Source organism: Pyxicephalus adspersus, chromosome 8, assembly GCF_032062135.1.
Source record: "Pyxicephalus adspersus chromosome 8, UCB_Pads_2.0, whole genome shotgun sequence".
In the NCBI taxonomy this organism is placed as follows: domain Eukaryota; kingdom Metazoa; phylum Chordata; class Amphibia; order Anura; family Pyxicephalidae; genus Pyxicephalus; species Pyxicephalus adspersus.
The window spans coordinates 53,435,393-53,453,338 of record NC_092865.1 but is presented as its reverse complement, the minus strand read 5'-3'; the positions used below and the strand labels follow the sequence as shown (position 1 = coordinate 53,453,338).

Here is a 17,946-nt window from a genome sequence, read left to right as displayed (position 1 = left end):
TGCAGGAGAGGAGAGTAGAGGGTATGACAATGGGCAGTATGTGGAGGAGAGGAGAGGAGAGATTATGGCAATGGGCAGTATGTTCAGGAGAGTAGTGTAGAGGGTATGATGGGCAGTATGTGGAGGAGAGGAGTGTAGAGGGTATGACAATGGGCAGTATGTGGAGGAGAGGAGTGTAGAGGGTATGACAATGGGCAGTATGTGCAGAAGAGGAGTGTAGAGGGTATGACAAGTGGCAGTATGTGCAGGAGAGTAGTGTAGAGGGTATGACAAGTGGCAGTATGTGCAGGAGAGTAGTGTAGAGGGTATGACAATGGGCAGTATGTGCAGAAGAGTAGTATAGAGGGTATGACAATGGGCAGTATGTGGAGGAGAAGAGTGTAGAGGGTATGACAATGGACAGTATGTGCAGAAGAGTAGTATAGAGGGTATGACTGGGCGGTATGTGCAGGAGAGGAGTGCAGAGGGTATGACAATGGGCAGTATGTGGAGGAGAGGAGTGTAGAGGGTATGACAATGGGCAGTATGTGGAGGAGAAGAGTGTAGAGGATATGACAATGGACAGTATGTGCAGAAGAGTAGTATAGAGGGTATGACTGGGCGGTATGTGCAGGAGAGTGTAGGGTATGACATGCAGTATGATGTTCAGGAAGGGAGGGAGAAAGATGTGACAGTAGACATTGTGGTTGGTTTTCTAAAGGAATTCAGACTGTTCACCAGCATCCCTTAGCTTAATAAATACCCTAATAAATTAGATGAAGCTGTTCTGACTTTAAGCACCGAATCATGGGCAAGGAAAATCCTGCTTTTTCTAGTCTTCCCTAAAGTGAATTTTCACCATGTTTACGAAGCTGAGTGAATTATTCCTTGCAGAGTGATAAGTCACCTTGGTAAATGAACAGAGTAAACCCCCTTGTCCAATCAATGTGCAGAGGAAGAAGTAGGTGGGGGAGAGAAGTGTTGAGGATATCATGGTAAGCACTAGATGCCAGGGGGAAGTGTGGAGAATATGACAATAAACAGGAGGTGCAGGAGAGGAGTGTGAGAGATATGATAGTATGCAGTAGGTGCAGCACAGTGTTTAGTGTTGGGACCTAAATCTGACCTCCATTCTTGCACAGATGTACCGGCTTCACCTGTGAAGCTGCAGCAAGTCAGATAGAGCCCGCATCATTTCCTGGCCGGAGGACATCCAGCATCTTTTAGCCCTTTTTTTCCCAGCCTGTCTGTCAGTGGGCCACCCCTTTTATTTAATGGATTTTGTAATATTGCAATAATGAAGATACAGAATCACATGTAGGTGTTACCGTAGTTTCCTGCGTTGTAGGCTATATACAGAATTCTGCTGGCCCCTCCAGCCAGCTATGAATTGAAGAAACTTAGTAAGGATCTCACTGGATCTTAAACTTGGCATATAATGAAAAATGTTTTATTTAGTAATATTATTAGCATTTTCATGGAAGTGGAAATGAGGAACCAGGTAGGTTGAAATTACAAGAAAAAACTTCAGTGTTATTGTTTTCTAAAAATTGACATTTTGCTTATCAAAGCCAAAGTATCCCATGTCAAATCTTTTCATTTCTTGCATATTTCACAATAAATCATTGACAAAGAACATTGACAAATGTTTGAGCAGCAACATAAATCATTTATTCCTGTGTTTTGCAGCATTACCTTTTTCTGTCTTTGCCTTTTAGGATTTCTTGGGTCAAGCATTTTGCACCCTCGGAGAAGTCATCGGGTCACCGAGAAGCCGACTAGAAAAGCCTTTGACGTAAGTGAGAATTGGACTACATCTGTGAAAATATTCAATTGCAGAATTTCATTATATAAAAGGATCTGCAGTGATAGCAACAATCTTTTTTCCTTTTTTTTAATTGTATCACACAAACTCTGAATATAGCAACTCTCTGACTTTTACTTTTCCCTTGGCCCTGCTTTTCACTGGGCTTTCTGCTGGATTGTTGGAACATATACTGTCACTGGGTTGGGATGGACGTATATTCAATAACTCATGTGATGTTCAATGTGTCAGCTAAATAAGGCAATGTGATTTGCAGGATCGGACTAACAGAAAGCAGCTTCGGCATTTAAACTAGAGCAGTTTGAGTTCCTAATCAATGTTTTCCGAGCCTGGTGGAGCGATAATGGTTATTTATTGGCATCACAGCTGACTCAGTACAGCTGCAGAATGTGTATTAGCTACAATTAACTGTGTCCTAATATTAAAGCAGAACTTTAGGCAAACAGCTAAATATAGAGCTGATAAATAGAGCCTGGTCGCCTCTCCACTCTGTAATTGGACAATAAAGGAGCAGAAGTAGGCAGATATGGTCATTCTTCTGCATTTCTTCTTGTCAGCATATTCCTTGCTAGCCCATACTTATGCAGGGCACTTGCTTGGCTTCCCGTGCTGCTCCTTCCTCTACCAGTCTCAGTCCTGTGATGACAAGTAACAGACGTCAAGTTAAATTCAGGTATTATTAACAGTTGCATTTAAAAAAAACATTTGATGATATCAATAAATTATAACACGCTTTCATCATATGGTCATTGTATTACCTGTCTGAAGTTCAGCTTTAAAACAGTTTACTCTTACACAGTATTTATATAGCACCATCATAATACGCAGCACTGTACAAAGTCCGTAGTCCAAATAGTCCATATGTCACTAGCTGTCCTTCAAAGGGGCTCACAATCTAATGTCTCTACCATAGTCATATATCAATAATGCCTAAAGTCTAAGGTAAATTTTGGAGGGAAGCCAATGAACCTAGTTGAATGTTTGTTGGAGGAAACCAAAGTACCTGAAGAAAACCCACGGAAAACCGGCAAACTCCATGCAGATAGTGTCCCCACCGAGATTTAAACCTGGGACCCAGCACTGCAAAGGCAAGAGTGCTAACCTCTGAGCCACTCTGATGCTTCATGAATGTGCACTTTAAAGGCAAAATACCAGTGGATGTGAATACAAAGTTGGATGTATATATTTATGTAAATGAATACATTTTTTTGGGTTACCAGTCATTAGAGTTTGGTTTTGCTTCCAGTAACTTACTGATTTAGTCCTGGAAACCCTGGATGAGGCATTGATTTGAATTAAAAAAGCCAGTTTATTCTAGAAATGATTTATTCCCTGATGAAGAAACTCCTTATAGCTGAAACGCACTGGCTTGTCTTTGTTATCTTTGGGCTTATGTGATGACCTATACTTGGGTTTCTCTGTTAGTGTGGCTTTCTTTTTATGGTTTGAATTGACACTGCTCACATTTAATGCCTCCTGTTTGATAGTTGCCTAGCCATTGTGCTGTAAGCATGGATTTACCTTGACACATTGAGGAACAAAAACTATTTTGGATCTGGTACCTCTCACCTACACTTACCTGAAGCTTGACACTCCCAGGTCAATTGACAGGGCTTCAGTGACCGCTTATACAAAACTGTAGATGTACCCATGCTGGCTAGTCCTACTGTCCCCATAGTGCTTTGGCATCCTTTTATGGATCCTTACAGGCATATGTGATAGTAATTAGTTAAAATAAAAGGACATTTATAAATTTGCATTCTGGGTCTATTCCAGGTTGACTGATGGCCAGCATCAGTCACCCCACATTCTGTGAGTCAAGGGCATCAAAGACACTGGGACCCTTTTTCCAGCCATCCTGGCACCATTCCCTGCATATATGTAGATCATTCACCACCATGGAAAAACAGAATAAAAAGACCCCCTACAGTACATGACTAGCCATAAGACTCCTTGAATTACTCTAAAAATTGGATTGGTGAGCAGGGTGGTAGAGTAGTACAATGAGTGAATTTCCCCAACATTGACCTCTGCTTTATTGGCACCATGGCCCCAGGACTCTTAAAGTTCACAGGACCTCTGTCAACTAAATGGGATCATGCACTGTGCATAGCTATTTGTGTTTCACTTCTGTTTTTGTTTCAGATGCATTTACGGAATTTGAAATTTGTGTTCTAAATTGGATCCTCTGCAGATGTGTCCTCTTTGAAATCTACACACATGGCAGTGACAGGCACAGTTGCTTTCTTGTACAGGCAATACACATGTATTTTGTATGATGTGGCAGTATTGTACAGAACATTTTGCCCCTCCATTAGTAGTACCCATTGCTTTGTTAACTTTTTGCGAGCTCTCAGATTGTTGTGTCCAGAAAGGATTTCATTCTGTAGATATTCTGTATCTCTTCTATAGAAAGGCGAGGTAGCTCGTCAGTTTTGGTTAAATGGACCTTTAAGGATGAGAGTATAACATAATCTTTTGTTCCCTTCAGTTACTATGGCCACCACACACAATTACCACATGGAGCTACTGTTCCAGGCACAGACCTGCATTGTGCTACGTAATGTAAAGCAATTATATCTCCCTGCTTCTCTGACTTGTTCGCTATTATAATGTTGTAAACCGAAATTTTACAGAAATGATTGTTCTTTCAGAGAACTGAGAAGTATTTTAAACCTACCTAAAACACAAAACATTTGTAAAATACAAGATAAAATAATAGGGGGATTTTAAGGTACATCCAAATTTTAGCTGCCTCTCTCATCATTGGAGATTTACCCAGTGTGCCGCCATGGCTTAGTGGGCTCCTTCATATATTGCAGACACACTTACCCGTTGCCACTGTAATCATTGTGTGGTCTTCCTTTGCCTTCAAAACTTTACTGTTACGTCCTCCTCCATGTACATCACTGACAATCTGTGATTGATTCATAGTAATAGGTCCACTACTTTAGGCAGGTAAAAGCCATTAAAAGCAGCAGGGCATGTACAAAATACTGAAATGTAGCTTTAAACTTGTGCACGGCAATTTTTTATAGCAGTCAGGTTTCTACTTTAATACAGTGTAAGGAAATAAAAGCGGTGGACATAATATGTGTATCAAGGTGTGCTTGCACACTGCATCACATTCATTTCCTACCATCTTTGCATTCAGCTGGTGTTAAGGTCAATAAAATGTCACACACAAAATAGAAAGAACAATAGATACTAGACTACATTTTCTTGCATTCCTGTATTGGAGAAAAAACATGTCTACATAAAGAGACAGAACTTGTAGTCATAGGTTGCGACTGGTCACCAATTGTAAGACCTCCAACAGGAAACTAGGATTGATAGGTCCTGTAGCTGCACAGCAACACAATGTGGTCATCATGTTTGCTTGAGAGTCTATTAGGACTGTGTAAGTCTCAGGAATGGACTGAAGGAAATACAGATCCTTTATCCTAAATATTCCTACACTATATAAATATATATATTGATATACATTACCATAAAAAAGAAAAGCTAACTGAACACAGAAAAAAACAGCTTTAGCTGCAGCATTCAGCTTCAATCCAGAGGATTCTTCAGCAGCACTTATTTCTGCCACTTGATGTCCTCAGTCAGCATCATTCAACCTACTTCTTCAGGGGCCCAGGTCATCCAAGTTCCACCCTATACTGTTACAGAACCATAAAAGGAGAAGCATATTAGTGATAAGCTCATCCATCTGTCACTGCGCTCTCTCATTCTATCATTTTGTCTCATTTTGCTGCTGCTCCCTCATACAATCCCTCCTGCTGTAGAGGGAATTCAGGCACTTGCATTAAAAAATAAATTTCATTTTATTAAAAATTCCAGAGCTGTATTTGTTAATGTTTTTTTTATATCTGCCTAGAATTCAGCATTGATCACCATTGCAGAGTTGTCCGGATACCCATAGCAGTTTNACGACTTTCCTCGTTCGTCGGCGTTGTTGGTTACTTTTTTAACGAACGATTTTTGCCCAATCGATCGTTCGTCGTTCGTTTTGAACGATAAAAATTGGAAGTGTGTACGCACCTTTACAGAACCATAAAAGGAGAAGCATATTAGTGATAAGCTCATCCATCTGTCACTGCGCTCTCTCATTCTATCAGTTTGTCTCATTTTGCTGCTGCTCCCTCATACAATCCCTCCTGCTGTAGAGGGAATTCAGGCACTTGCATTAAAAAATAAATTTCATTTTATTAAAGATTCCAGAGCTGTATTTGTTAATGTTTTTTTTATATCTGCCTAGAATTCAGCATTGATCACCATTGCAGAGTTGTCCGGATACCCATAGCAGTTTGGCAGTTCACCAATAGATTTCACTTTTTTGTCTGAATTGCTTTTTAAGCTGAGACGTCTTGGCTCTGTCCCTGTATCCTCAAGGAGCGCAGGCATCCTTCCTAGACAGCTTTTCCTGCAAACAAGGCGCGATATAGCCATGTCTCTGCCGTGGCGCTCAGCCTGTCTGGAAACCTGTGGCAAGCCCGATTCCCCCTTAGCTGGTGAGCGGATTGCAATTAATGAATAATTAAAAGGTAGACTTTTAAGTGTTTCACGCTTGTATCATCGGCAATGTTAATTTAAGCTGCTAAGTGATTCTCTCAAGCTGGAGGTGAATGAGATTTGCTCCAAGTTTCACTATTTAATTTGAAAATTAATCTAATTAGGCAATATCTGTGTTCCTTCCGTAGCCACACAAGTGATGATTCAGCAAAAAATAAATATATAAAAAGATTTTTTTCTCTTTTTCATGTGCTAATAAACAAGGTTCCAAAATGGGGGGCGAAGTTTCTCATTACATTGATGTCTGCAAATTTTAAAGTTTTTGCAAGATGACAAATTCATTTTTAGGTCAAAGTTTGCTAATAAAAATTTAAATGAAGTTAATTTATATATTTAAAAAAAAAATTAAAGAAAAATAAAATTACTTGTATGTAAATCAACTCCTCTTATTTAGTTTTTTTGGTCTATTAGAGCAAAACTAAAGCCACCTTCTTCATTGTATCCAACATCTCTCTGCCAGGTCCCCTTTTGGGTTTGGACATCTTGATTGGCTAGGTTGAAATAAAATAACTCCACGCTGCACAAACTCATTCATTGTGCAGCTCAATGTACAATAGATAGAAGACTGCGAACAGAGAGGTAAATTTGTTTTCCTGCAAATGAGACATTGCCTGTTTGTAAATCCATGCAGCTCACATGTCTAGTTTGCAGTCTTCCTTCTGTTCTACTTAATAATCTTCTGCCATCTTGATTGGCTGTGCCATGATGATATAACAGGAGTTCATCCATCCCAATGCATAGAAGGGAAGCCAGGATTGCCGGATTTCCCTGTCCACCAAACTTGACTACGCATGCAGAAACCTGGAGGTATTAGGCAGGCAAGACACATTATTGCAGAAGGGACATCACCTGTCCCTTTCTGCAATAATTGCCTGCCTAATCATGGAAACTTCAAAGTTTCATGCCATGAAAGCATTGTATATGTTTAAAAAAATGTTAAGTAAGTTCAAAAATACTCATTGATCTAGCTAGAAGTCTTCTAAGCTGGAAGCTGTCTCATCCCACTGTCTGTGCTGTAGTCTTATAGGTACATTATTTCCAATTGTCTTAAATAAGCCCCCTTACCCATTAATGCTATGCAATGAATTTGAACCTGGTCAAAATGTTACTCAAGTTAAAATAAGTCAAATGCCCCTTGCTGCATGACACATTCAGAAAAATAATTTTACAATACCAAAAGTATGAAATTATGGATGCATGTTGTCATTCCACCTAAATTCTGTTTAAAAATTGATTGAGAAGTTTTACTGCATATTAGTACTGGATACAGATGGGACTAGGGACATAGATAGAGAGGTGCAAAGTGTGCCTCCGAAAGAGGACCCTGGACCCTCCTTAGCTAACAGGGGCCCCAAGACATTTCTACATAAGGGCCCCACTGCTGGCTTTGTCAGCCACTGCATGGGACTCCTTGTAAAATAAAGCCCTGCTGATCAGCCCCTGGATTCTGCCACATTTCCACTTATAAAAGGAAATTTCTACTGTGTAATAGTGTATAAATTGCAAATTTGCCCTTCAAATTGAATTTGAATCAGTTGAAATAAAATCCAATTTTCATCAAGTTTTTCAAAGAATCAAATTTCAGCCATCACTATCCATTTATAGGGGAGAGTTGAAGGTTTCTGTAGTACTGTATCAGTGTGATAAAACTGCTTCTCCAAGAATATACTTTAACATCTTCCTTAATTGTGTGAAGGTTAAACTTTAGTTTGCACTGGGCTCTTGTCACCTCTCAGCGATGCCCTTTAAAAGAAACTTGGTGCTTTGCATATTCAGGGCATTTTAGGAGGATCATATTAATGCCGTTCACCCCCCCATCTCGCCATTTGACCGCTGGGAGAGCCCTTGGAGCTAACACAGAGCTAATGACTTTGTCCTCCCCTTCCATGTGATGGGTTTAAAGGAATGTAAATGCTCCCCTTTCTTGGGTATATTTCTTACTTGGAGGGAAATGAACAAAAGGGCAGAAGAGGAAAGGGAGATTAAGTTTGTGCTACTGGTGGGGCTGCCTTTAAAATGGACCTGTTGCTTTGTTCTGCATAGCCAAAGCACATGTATGTTTTAAAGTGTATAGAAACCCAGATTTCTCTAGAAGGGCCCCTTCATAAATTAAAGTTCTCCCTTTCATGTCATCTAATAGAGAGCCAAGAAGAGGAAGCCAATGGTAGAGGATCATCTCCTCTACTGACACTGTATACAACAGACTGAGAATTTTGTTTGGGTATTGAATGAATAGAATTGATATGGATTTGAAAAAGCACTATGAAATGAAAATCACTAACTAATAATACAAACAATACATTTCATTTTGAAAGTGGTAAATATATTAAATTCAAAAGTTAATGTTGAGTCCCCGTCCCCTGGACATTGATGCCCAGTTTAACTGAAATGTCTGTAGCACACTTGTGATCCAGGAAAAAGGAATATTGAAAAGAAACAAATCGCACAAGTGGTTTTTTTTTGTGGCTAGATATATTAACAAGGTTGTGAATACAAACAAACAGTTTACATAGAAATTATTTCAGATTATTCCTCCCGTTTACGTATCATACGCATTCGGAAGGGGGGGGGGAGTTTAAGTAGTTATACAAGCACTTCTCCTCTGTGCCATTCTCTTCTGTGAGCCCTGGATGGCTTAATGTGTCCCTCTACCCTACAAATAAATTGAACATGAAATTATCAGTTATTTAAAAGGTTCCAAAGTTTATAACTTAAAGTATATATTTTCTGCAAAATAACCCATCAATTCAGACATTTACACAGGACTTTGCTTCTAGCAAAAACGCCCCTTAGTGTGTATTAAAATTGATTTTCCGCCCATCATTGATGGCACCCAGAACCTAGAATACATTTCATCTCCTAGGTCATCTCAGCTACACATGGGCAGTATTAATATGCGCACACAGCTTCACTTTTTTGCTTTCATTAGATCAAAACGGTACACAAAATCACCATGAATTAAAAAAATGTATTTAAATAGACAAATTTCTTTCATATAATGCTAGACACAGCATTATTAAGGGACCAGCAAGAGATTTTTTAAACTTTTTTTTAATTATAAAGTGTCATTTTTTTTATCTCTAATAACCTGGTTAGTATTATCAAGGCTTAAGCTGCACGGCCAAGTCCTAACGTCAATGATTCCATGAATGAGCCGTGTTTTGCTGAACAGATTGCTCAGAGACTTTCCTGACAGACTGATGGATATATCTTACCTAGTGCACGGCATGAACTCTAGCTGTAAACAAAGACATTTCTGACTTGTATCAAGTCAGAGAACAGAGAAAAAGCATCCAGAGAGGGCAAGTCATTTCTCTATGGCAACAGCGAGTAAAATTTATATGACAACTGAAATAAACATTCCCGCTAAAGATGTCATATTTTTCTTTTAAAATAATTTGTGCCACGAGCCCTCAATTTTTTAAAACAATGTAAATCTCTTAATAAATTCAATTACTTTATCTAAATCCAATATTCTCTTGCTGGGTGGAAAGTGTTGGAGGCATTTTAAAGGCAAACGCCAGGCAAGCAGCTAAATGCTCTGTTGAGATACATGAATGGGGAAGATGTTGCCTAAGGATCTATAATTCTGCACAGGCAGTTTTGTGATCTGGGTACCCAAGCTGGACAGCATAACCAGGGCCTTTACCTTCATTAAAAAATTACTATTACCTTTACTTCCGCAGAGCCCTCAATCCCTCCACAATTCAGTTGTGTGCTGTTCTGAAATCTTTATTCATCCTGGTGCGGAGGAACCAGCAGGCGTCACCATCTTTTTCCTTTTTACTTCCAGCTTCTGCTTACATTACCTGATCTGGCGTAGGTTCGGCCCTTATTTTACATTGCAGCAAAAGCCTCTTCTGCACATGAACCATTTTGAGCATACGCAGAGGAGGCTTTTGCTGCAATGTAAAAAAAAGTAGCAGCCTGTGATATGTGACGTAGGTATCCCAAGGTATTCAGGAAAAAAAAAATATATATATATATATATATATATATATATATATATATAAAAGGGTTATCTAAGAAAATGTGATGAGGGGTCCAATTTAGGTAACATGTGCAGGTCTTATCCCACCCATAGCCTCTGTCTGGAACATAAAAAAGAGAAGCAGAAGACTTGTAGGTTCATCTCACTTTTCTTCTTATAAGAATATTACTCCCTAGCTCATGAGTCCTGAAGAGCCTCTGGTTTCTTCCTCTCCCACTCTGAGCTTTGATGCCCAAGGGCTGCATTAGGCTAGGACCAGGTCACATTCCTTCACTTGCACTGATTGCATTCAAAAAAATTTAAGATGTATTAATGAAAACAAGGCTGCAATCGTTTGTCTAACATTTTTCGAAGGACAGGCCAGCAAAGACCAATTGCATATTTTTTCCCTGACTTCCTTAACACTGACGCTGTTTGTATCAAAATCTACCTTGCAAAAAAAAAAAAAATTAGACAAGAATAAGTTCCTGCCTCCGCTTTAATTACACAGTTCCGAATTCCTCAGATATGGATACGGTACACATGGTGACATCAAGCCATTGTGTTTTCTCTGCACCCACAGAGTGACTTAATTAGATGGGGGAGGGGGGTTTATTCAATGCATGGCACATCTCAGTTGTCATGTATATCTTATTTATACCAAGCTAGTAATATCAGTCATTTCCCCTGCTTACTAATATGTTCCAACAGATATATAAAAGCCCCAATGTATGTCTTTTGGGTGTCACTTGAATTCTCACTTCTTTCATATCTCCCATATTCCAGCCCTAAGGCTTTAAGCGACATTGTTGCAAAAAATAAAAACCTAAAATATGTGGAAGAAGAACTTAGATACTTACCTCTTTCTCAGCCAGTGATTTCCTGATGAAGTTGTAGCAAAAATGGACATCTAGGGCCATTTCAGACCCACAGTGAGCCACATTGTTCTGCTGCTGGCTCAACCACAGTCCCAACCACTCTCATTAAAGTAAATAAGATTGGCAGGGAACAGTTTATGCAAGCAGCTATGGTGGGCAAGTAATTTTTGCACAAATTGTGCAAATTGCTTTTGGAAAAAAACATGCCATGGCTGCATGCAAATTACCTGCCTAGCGAGTTCTCACTCCCAGGTGCAGCAGTTTGCAGGAGTGGCTAAGCACATGGTTATCCTACGTTGGTGTGAAAAGTCTCTTATGTTCAAACTGGAGATAAGGCTGCGGTACAGTCACTGCTTCCTCATGCCTCGGGGGATTGGCTACATGTAGCATCCATTTGCAGCAGTCCAACAGAAAATAAATGTGGGCGGCAGTGAGCATTTCAGTACCACTGTTGCCACTCACTGTCAAATCTGCAATTCTTTAGGAATCAATCAAGTGGCCAGACAGCTGGTAATACCTTTCTGTTAGTGAGTTTCAAGAACTGGACGTAGTATTCTAAATGAGGTCCAACTAAGGATCTATATAGATCTGACCTCCTGCTGTCGATCCATCTAGTGGTACCCCTCAATTCTACCTATATGCGAATCGGTACCTCCTTCCCCCTGTTGGTGATCCATCTAGCAGTACCCCTCAATTCCACCTATATAGATGAATCAGTACCTTTCTTTCTGTTGGTGATCTCTCTAGAGGTACCCCCTAATTCTTTGGAGGGGCATTGGTACCTCCTTCCACCTGCTGGTTGCTGCAACACATGTTCAGTGAAGCTGCATTGCTTTAATTGCAGGCTAACTGGTAATGCACCTTATTGGAAAGATGCCTTACGCCCCTTTAATGTTAGGTTATCCAGCGCATGAAGATGCTGCAATATTTGCCCTTGACACCTAGGTTTCAATGAAAGGGTTAATAAGGCATCCACCCCACACGCTCATCACACACACCTGCAAAGTGAACCTGTCGCCTCTTTAAATAAATAATTCCTTTCCATTTTTGCTTCTGGAAAATAAAGGGCAATCTCTTACAGAAGATTCAACAATAGAAAATATGTGGCCTCAGTAATTAAATTAAACATCCATTTTGAAGGGGTGACAAGGGGTTAAGCGGTCCTTTGGCTTTGTAATGGAAAAATATTATATTCCCATTTAAATCGATATTTCTGGTATTTAGTGTTCCATCTAAGCCACCTGAACTTTCATATTACATTTTCATCTCTCTTTTTTCTTAATTCCATTTTGTGTTTTCATCATTTTTTTTATTCCATCTGGGACTGTGTCATGGTCCATAGCTGCACTGATGAATACTGAAGCTTTCATATCCCAGCCTTTGTCATTGCTGGGAGTTCAGGTAGATTGGTTCGGTGTTATTTATAAAACGTAGGCAGACAAAGAAGCATTCTTCTGTGCGATTGGTTCCGAGGGAGCACAGATTGAGAATTCAGACTTTTAAATGCGTTTTTAATGGTTTTATTGACTGCCTTCCAAAAATAGGAACCTCCTTTTTTCAAGAGGGATTAAAGTTGAGAAAGTTTTAAATGCTGTCCGTGACAATATTCATGCCCAACAAATGACTAACTTACAATATCTAAATTCAAAACTTTATTTTAATTATTGTGGTTGGTGTAAGTAAAGGATAAAACCTCTGTCATTTCCTGTCCTGAAAACACAACAGGAAGTGGAATTAAAAAAGCGTTGCCTGACCCTTACAATCTGATTGTAATTCCCTTTTATAACTCCTAGAAACTATAAATTACCAGTTCACATCTGCATAACCAGTTCATTTGATTTGTATACAATCAGTCCTGCCCATGTTGGAATGGGATTTGATCCCACCATGGGTATATCTTGAACCTCCGATGTTTGCCTAAGCTGATGTAATGTAATGGCAGTATAAACATTAGTTTCAAGCCTATTGTTAAGTCAAAGAAAAGTCAGAGGTCCTTATCTATATGCATAGTCATGGGTTAGTTGTTTGCAAGATTCTGAAATACGGGCAGTGTTTGCTTTCTGCACCCCTTCCATTGCCTTATATAATTTCTTTAAAACAAAAAAAAAACATCAGGTACAGGTACTGTTGCCATGTTCCCATCAATATCATCAGTCCTCAACGATTGGTAGGAAATTTTAGCCTGTTGCCATAACAACTATGAAAGTGCTTGACTCAATGGACCCCGATCAATGCAGTACTATGGTAATCTGGAGACGCATCTCCAGCACGGGGGTGGCCAGCTGCTTTTATTTAGGAAAAAAGAACTTCCCTCTCTAATTGTTGGTAGGACTCATTTTATTACTCGTTAAAGAAATACACATTTACCAATTATAACTGAAAGTGGACTGATACTCAGATCTTAACCTAACATAGAAATATAAGAGTTAGGTCTAGAACATGAGAAGATACATGGGCAATTTTTAACTCAACCAACTGGTCTAACCAATGGTAAATGGCGGACTAGATTTCCTACAACAATGCACACAAATGTACAAGGGCCTGTCCTTCTGATCGTGGGGTGGAGTTGGACCACAGGACAGATAGAAACTCCAAATTGGTTTGCTTGATTGTGTACTTAGCAACATGTCCGATCTATCCACGCTCAATTGAAAACCTAAAAATGCATTGCTTAGGATTGGTTGGCTGTTGAATTCATTTCAGGTTCACTACAGATTCAAACATCCTATTGGGTCAGAAGTGAATATCAACCTATGTAACCTTGTCCTTAGACCAGTGTTTCTCAACCATTTTAACATGGGGGAACCCTTGAAATAACTTTAAGGTCTTCAGGGAACCCCTTGCTATAATTACTATGTCCACAGCTCACAGTATATTAGCCTTGTTGTCAGTGGGAAGAATGTCACGTTTACAGATAGCCAGAACTAACCTGAGAGTCAGAGATTGCGCTTAGCTCAAGGGACCCTTAACAATCCCTGGAGAAACCCTGATTGAGAAACACTGGTATAGAGCTTCCTTCTAAAATATCCCAAAAGGCCCAAATTGTACCATGTTCTGTAATGGAAATTGTGACCAGAGTCTGTCAAACTATCAAATATGATGATTGGCCTCAGTGGCCAATAGGGTGAATCTGAGATAAAATCCCATATAAATGACCTCCATGGTGTCACTTCAGATGTTGATGATATATGAATATATCAGCAGATAATGATGGCCAATGTGTTTTCAATACTAGATAAATAATTAACTGGCTAGTGCACTGTGAATCTTTATACATTGTATGCTAACCTGACAGCAATGCTCCTGGAAAACATGACTCAATAGATGCCAGTTGACTACATGTTACTCTTTTGTTTCCACTTACTGTTCAATTTGCTACAAAGCTGATTTGTAAAAAATAGGGTCCCTTGGTAGTATGTGTCAGTTGTAGACACAAACCCGGTCCCCATTGGGACCATTAAAACAAAATCATGACATTCTATAAGGCTGGGGTCAGCTACATTAGAAAGCCAGTCTGTGTAAGTCTCAGAGAAGAGTCTGAATCTAAGAAAAATCATTCTAACCAGTTACAGAGAATGTCCTAGGTTATAATGCCAGGATGCAAAATAAATTCAAATAGATCTGTACTCTATTAGAAATGTTTAAAATTATTGTTTCCAAAAAATTCATTTGGAAATGACTGATTGCACTACACCTAATTGAAAATGCTAGGGCTGAAAAAAAATTCATAAGCATGTTCAAGAAGGGGAGTCAGTCTGTTGCTTTTATGGGTTGGTCTGCGTGTTTTTCTACCTTTAATTTTACCCTTCAATTGCCCTACAGTCCTTCATTTTGCTATGTTCTGCCCTGCCCTGTTCTGCCCACAATTAAAAATTTAAAGACAAAGGATTCCCAGAGCCCTTGGATTATCTAAACAGAGCGCTCATCAGTAAATGTCCTCTTTAGGACACAATGGAAAAAGTGAAATAGATCAGAGGAAGAATTTTTTTAAAAGGTTACAGCTTGAGTTATAAATATATCTTGAGGCTGCTCAAAGTTGCATGTGAGTAAAATGAATCTGACCCTAATCATATATTAATTATGCAAGCGTTAGAGTTATCTGTCACATCTTCTGTGATTAATTTGCTGCAAATCTGTTGCAGTTGGCTGCCAGGAAATGTAGACACTGTGTATCAATTCTATCTTGAGCTGTTGTACTTGGTACACAACGAGATTTTTCCAACAGAGGTGCAAATTAGACACAGAAAAACATAAAAAGGTGCAAAGAGTCCCACCTAATGGCCGATAAGAAAAATATAAATTAGGGAAATTTGGAATATGTATTTTTTATACAAAGCTGGATAAAATTATTTTCTTTTTTAGCTATGTCCATAATATGAGGGAAACATTTGTACAAAACCAATACACATTTAGAAATGAAATGGTGCACAGCAGGTAGAATGTGATATGAAGGTGAACTTGAACAATGAGAAGGATAACGTTATAACACAAAAATTATATTGTGTTATTTGTAGGCACAAAATGTTGTCTTCCTCTAAGCTTAACAATCAGAAATTTCACATGCGAAGAGCCTTGGGTTTAAAGTCTAACTCCACTATATGTCCCGCTCCCCTTGGACTTCTATGTGATAATACTCATTGGCCCAGATATTTTACATGGAGTCACATGCTTCCATACCCAGAAGTAATGGGTATTTGTTTTGGCTTCAAATACTAGGCAGAATGGAGGGGGCAAAGGTAGGTAAGTATATTCTAGAGCAACCTTTTTAGACCTTTTTAACTTGGAGGAACCCTTCAAATAACTTTCAGGTCTTTGGGAAACCCCTTCTATATTTACTATAGTCACAGCTTATAGTATATTAGTGTGGTGGCCATTGGGAAGAATGTCAACCTTACAGATAGCCAAATAGACCATTGGTGTAACTTAAACTGACCTGAGAGGCACAGATTGCTCATTGCTCAAGAAACCCCCAACAACCTTTGGATTTGCTTTTCCCTAAATTAACAAAGCCTCAAATTTAAACCTAAGCTTCAAGCTAACCTGGAGCTGCCTTCCTACAAACTCCTTAAATCCACTTCCTATCTACTCTATGGACTCCAACAATTGCTGCATGCTATTTTTCAGGACATGCCCCTCATAGTCTCTATTAAACCCCTGTGACATTACAACAGCATTATTGGAACACAGGGATAAAACAACACCACTCTTTAACAAGAGCCCCAAATAGGACCTTCATAGCAGGATATTCAGATGTTAGGTCAGATTTAAAAACACTTCTGAAATAACATTACCATGTCATAGTTTTTGGTTTCCTTATACATTATGTGCAAGAGTAATTATAAGTCAAGGAACCCTTTCTACTTTAATAGGAATTTGTCTTGCTTTAGAAGGGGTTAAAGTTATGCAGTTGGTGTGAATATTCACCAATCACAGCATCTTTCAGGAACAGGCACCATCTCACCATTGTCTGAGGACTTGTGACTCTAATTATGTTGACCACATTGGGAGGTCAGCTGTCCATCAGAATGTACTGTGCCGCCGGTGGCTGTCACTGAGCTCACAGAAGAGCACAACTGTCATTTATAGGCCTGGTTAATGAGTTGTCACGATAGGAAACTTCCCTGCAGCAATCCAAAGTGAGATCTACAGTGGACATTTCTCAATATGCATGCTATATATCCATCATGACAATGTAAGGATAAGAGGTTGTCCTGACTTGTCAAATGCGTGGCCAAAGCAGAACTCCAACAAACAGCTAAATACCCATCTGGAATACATATGTGAATTGTAGTGCTGGGGAACATAATTGTAATTCTGCTCAATCAGTCTTGACATTTATATACCCTGCTATACTTCAAAAAGAATGGTTGTGGGCATTTGACGGGGCATGGATGGGGAGCTGTTTTAGCAAATCCTAGGTTGATGCATGTCATGGAACCCTTTAGAAGTATAATCATTTGCTTTCATAGTTCAGCATGCTGACTTTGCAGCCTCCTCTTGTGCTGAACTATGGAAACAAATGATTATATTTCTAAAGGGTTCATTGAATTGCTTGTACCTAGGATTTGCAAAAACTGCTCCCTATCTATAGCCAAGGCCTAAATCTCTGCACATGCATTAAAATCGAGCGCTTGTTTTCTTATATATAAAGAATGCCCCTAATAACGCGGTGCTGATCTTGGGCATGCACAGAAGGGGCACCCTGCAGCCTCCTACTGGCACAAGAATTTGGAATCCACACTGCCAACTCATGGCCAGTGTGGACGTAACCTAAGTGCTGTTATTGGTGGGATCCCAGGCAAACTTGCAACAGACTTACAAAAAAACACTTTTTTAAGAAATTTTTAGGCAGTAAAGCATGATGTCAAACATAATAAAATAATTGATTTAGTGTTAATATACACTTTAATGCACGTTCTACATATAAAAGTTACACTGCAAGGAAGTTGAATGTGGACTATTAATGCAAAGTTCAATAGCTGTTGTGTGTCAGGTTGGGGGTTGTAGTTCTTCGGGATGTCTGATTCTGCCTTCTCATTGATCCTGCACAAGGAAGGGTTGTTTGATCTCTGGCACTGACTGTGTTTTGGCAGTTTATACTATATATAGAATGTTGGATGGTAACATTCTATAAATAGAGATCTGTGTAACCAGGGAGAGAGTCTCAAGAATCCATCTCCTGCAGGCCTGAGAGTCTGCCTAGTGCAGCAAGACGTATAGAC

The 17,946-nt window shown here is 39.3% G+C and overlaps 1 protein-coding gene across 1 annotated transcript in view; it reads left to right on the top strand.

Annotated features, from left to right (window-relative positions):
- Positions 1-17,946, top strand: part of CPNE9 (copine family member 9) — a 162,806-nt gene that overhangs the window by 73,034 nt on the left and 71,826 nt on the right. Inside the window, 1 exon segment of the mRNA XM_072420685.1 lies at positions 1,698-1,774. Coding sequence (XP_072276786.1) covers positions 1,698-1,774 — 77 coding nt within the window.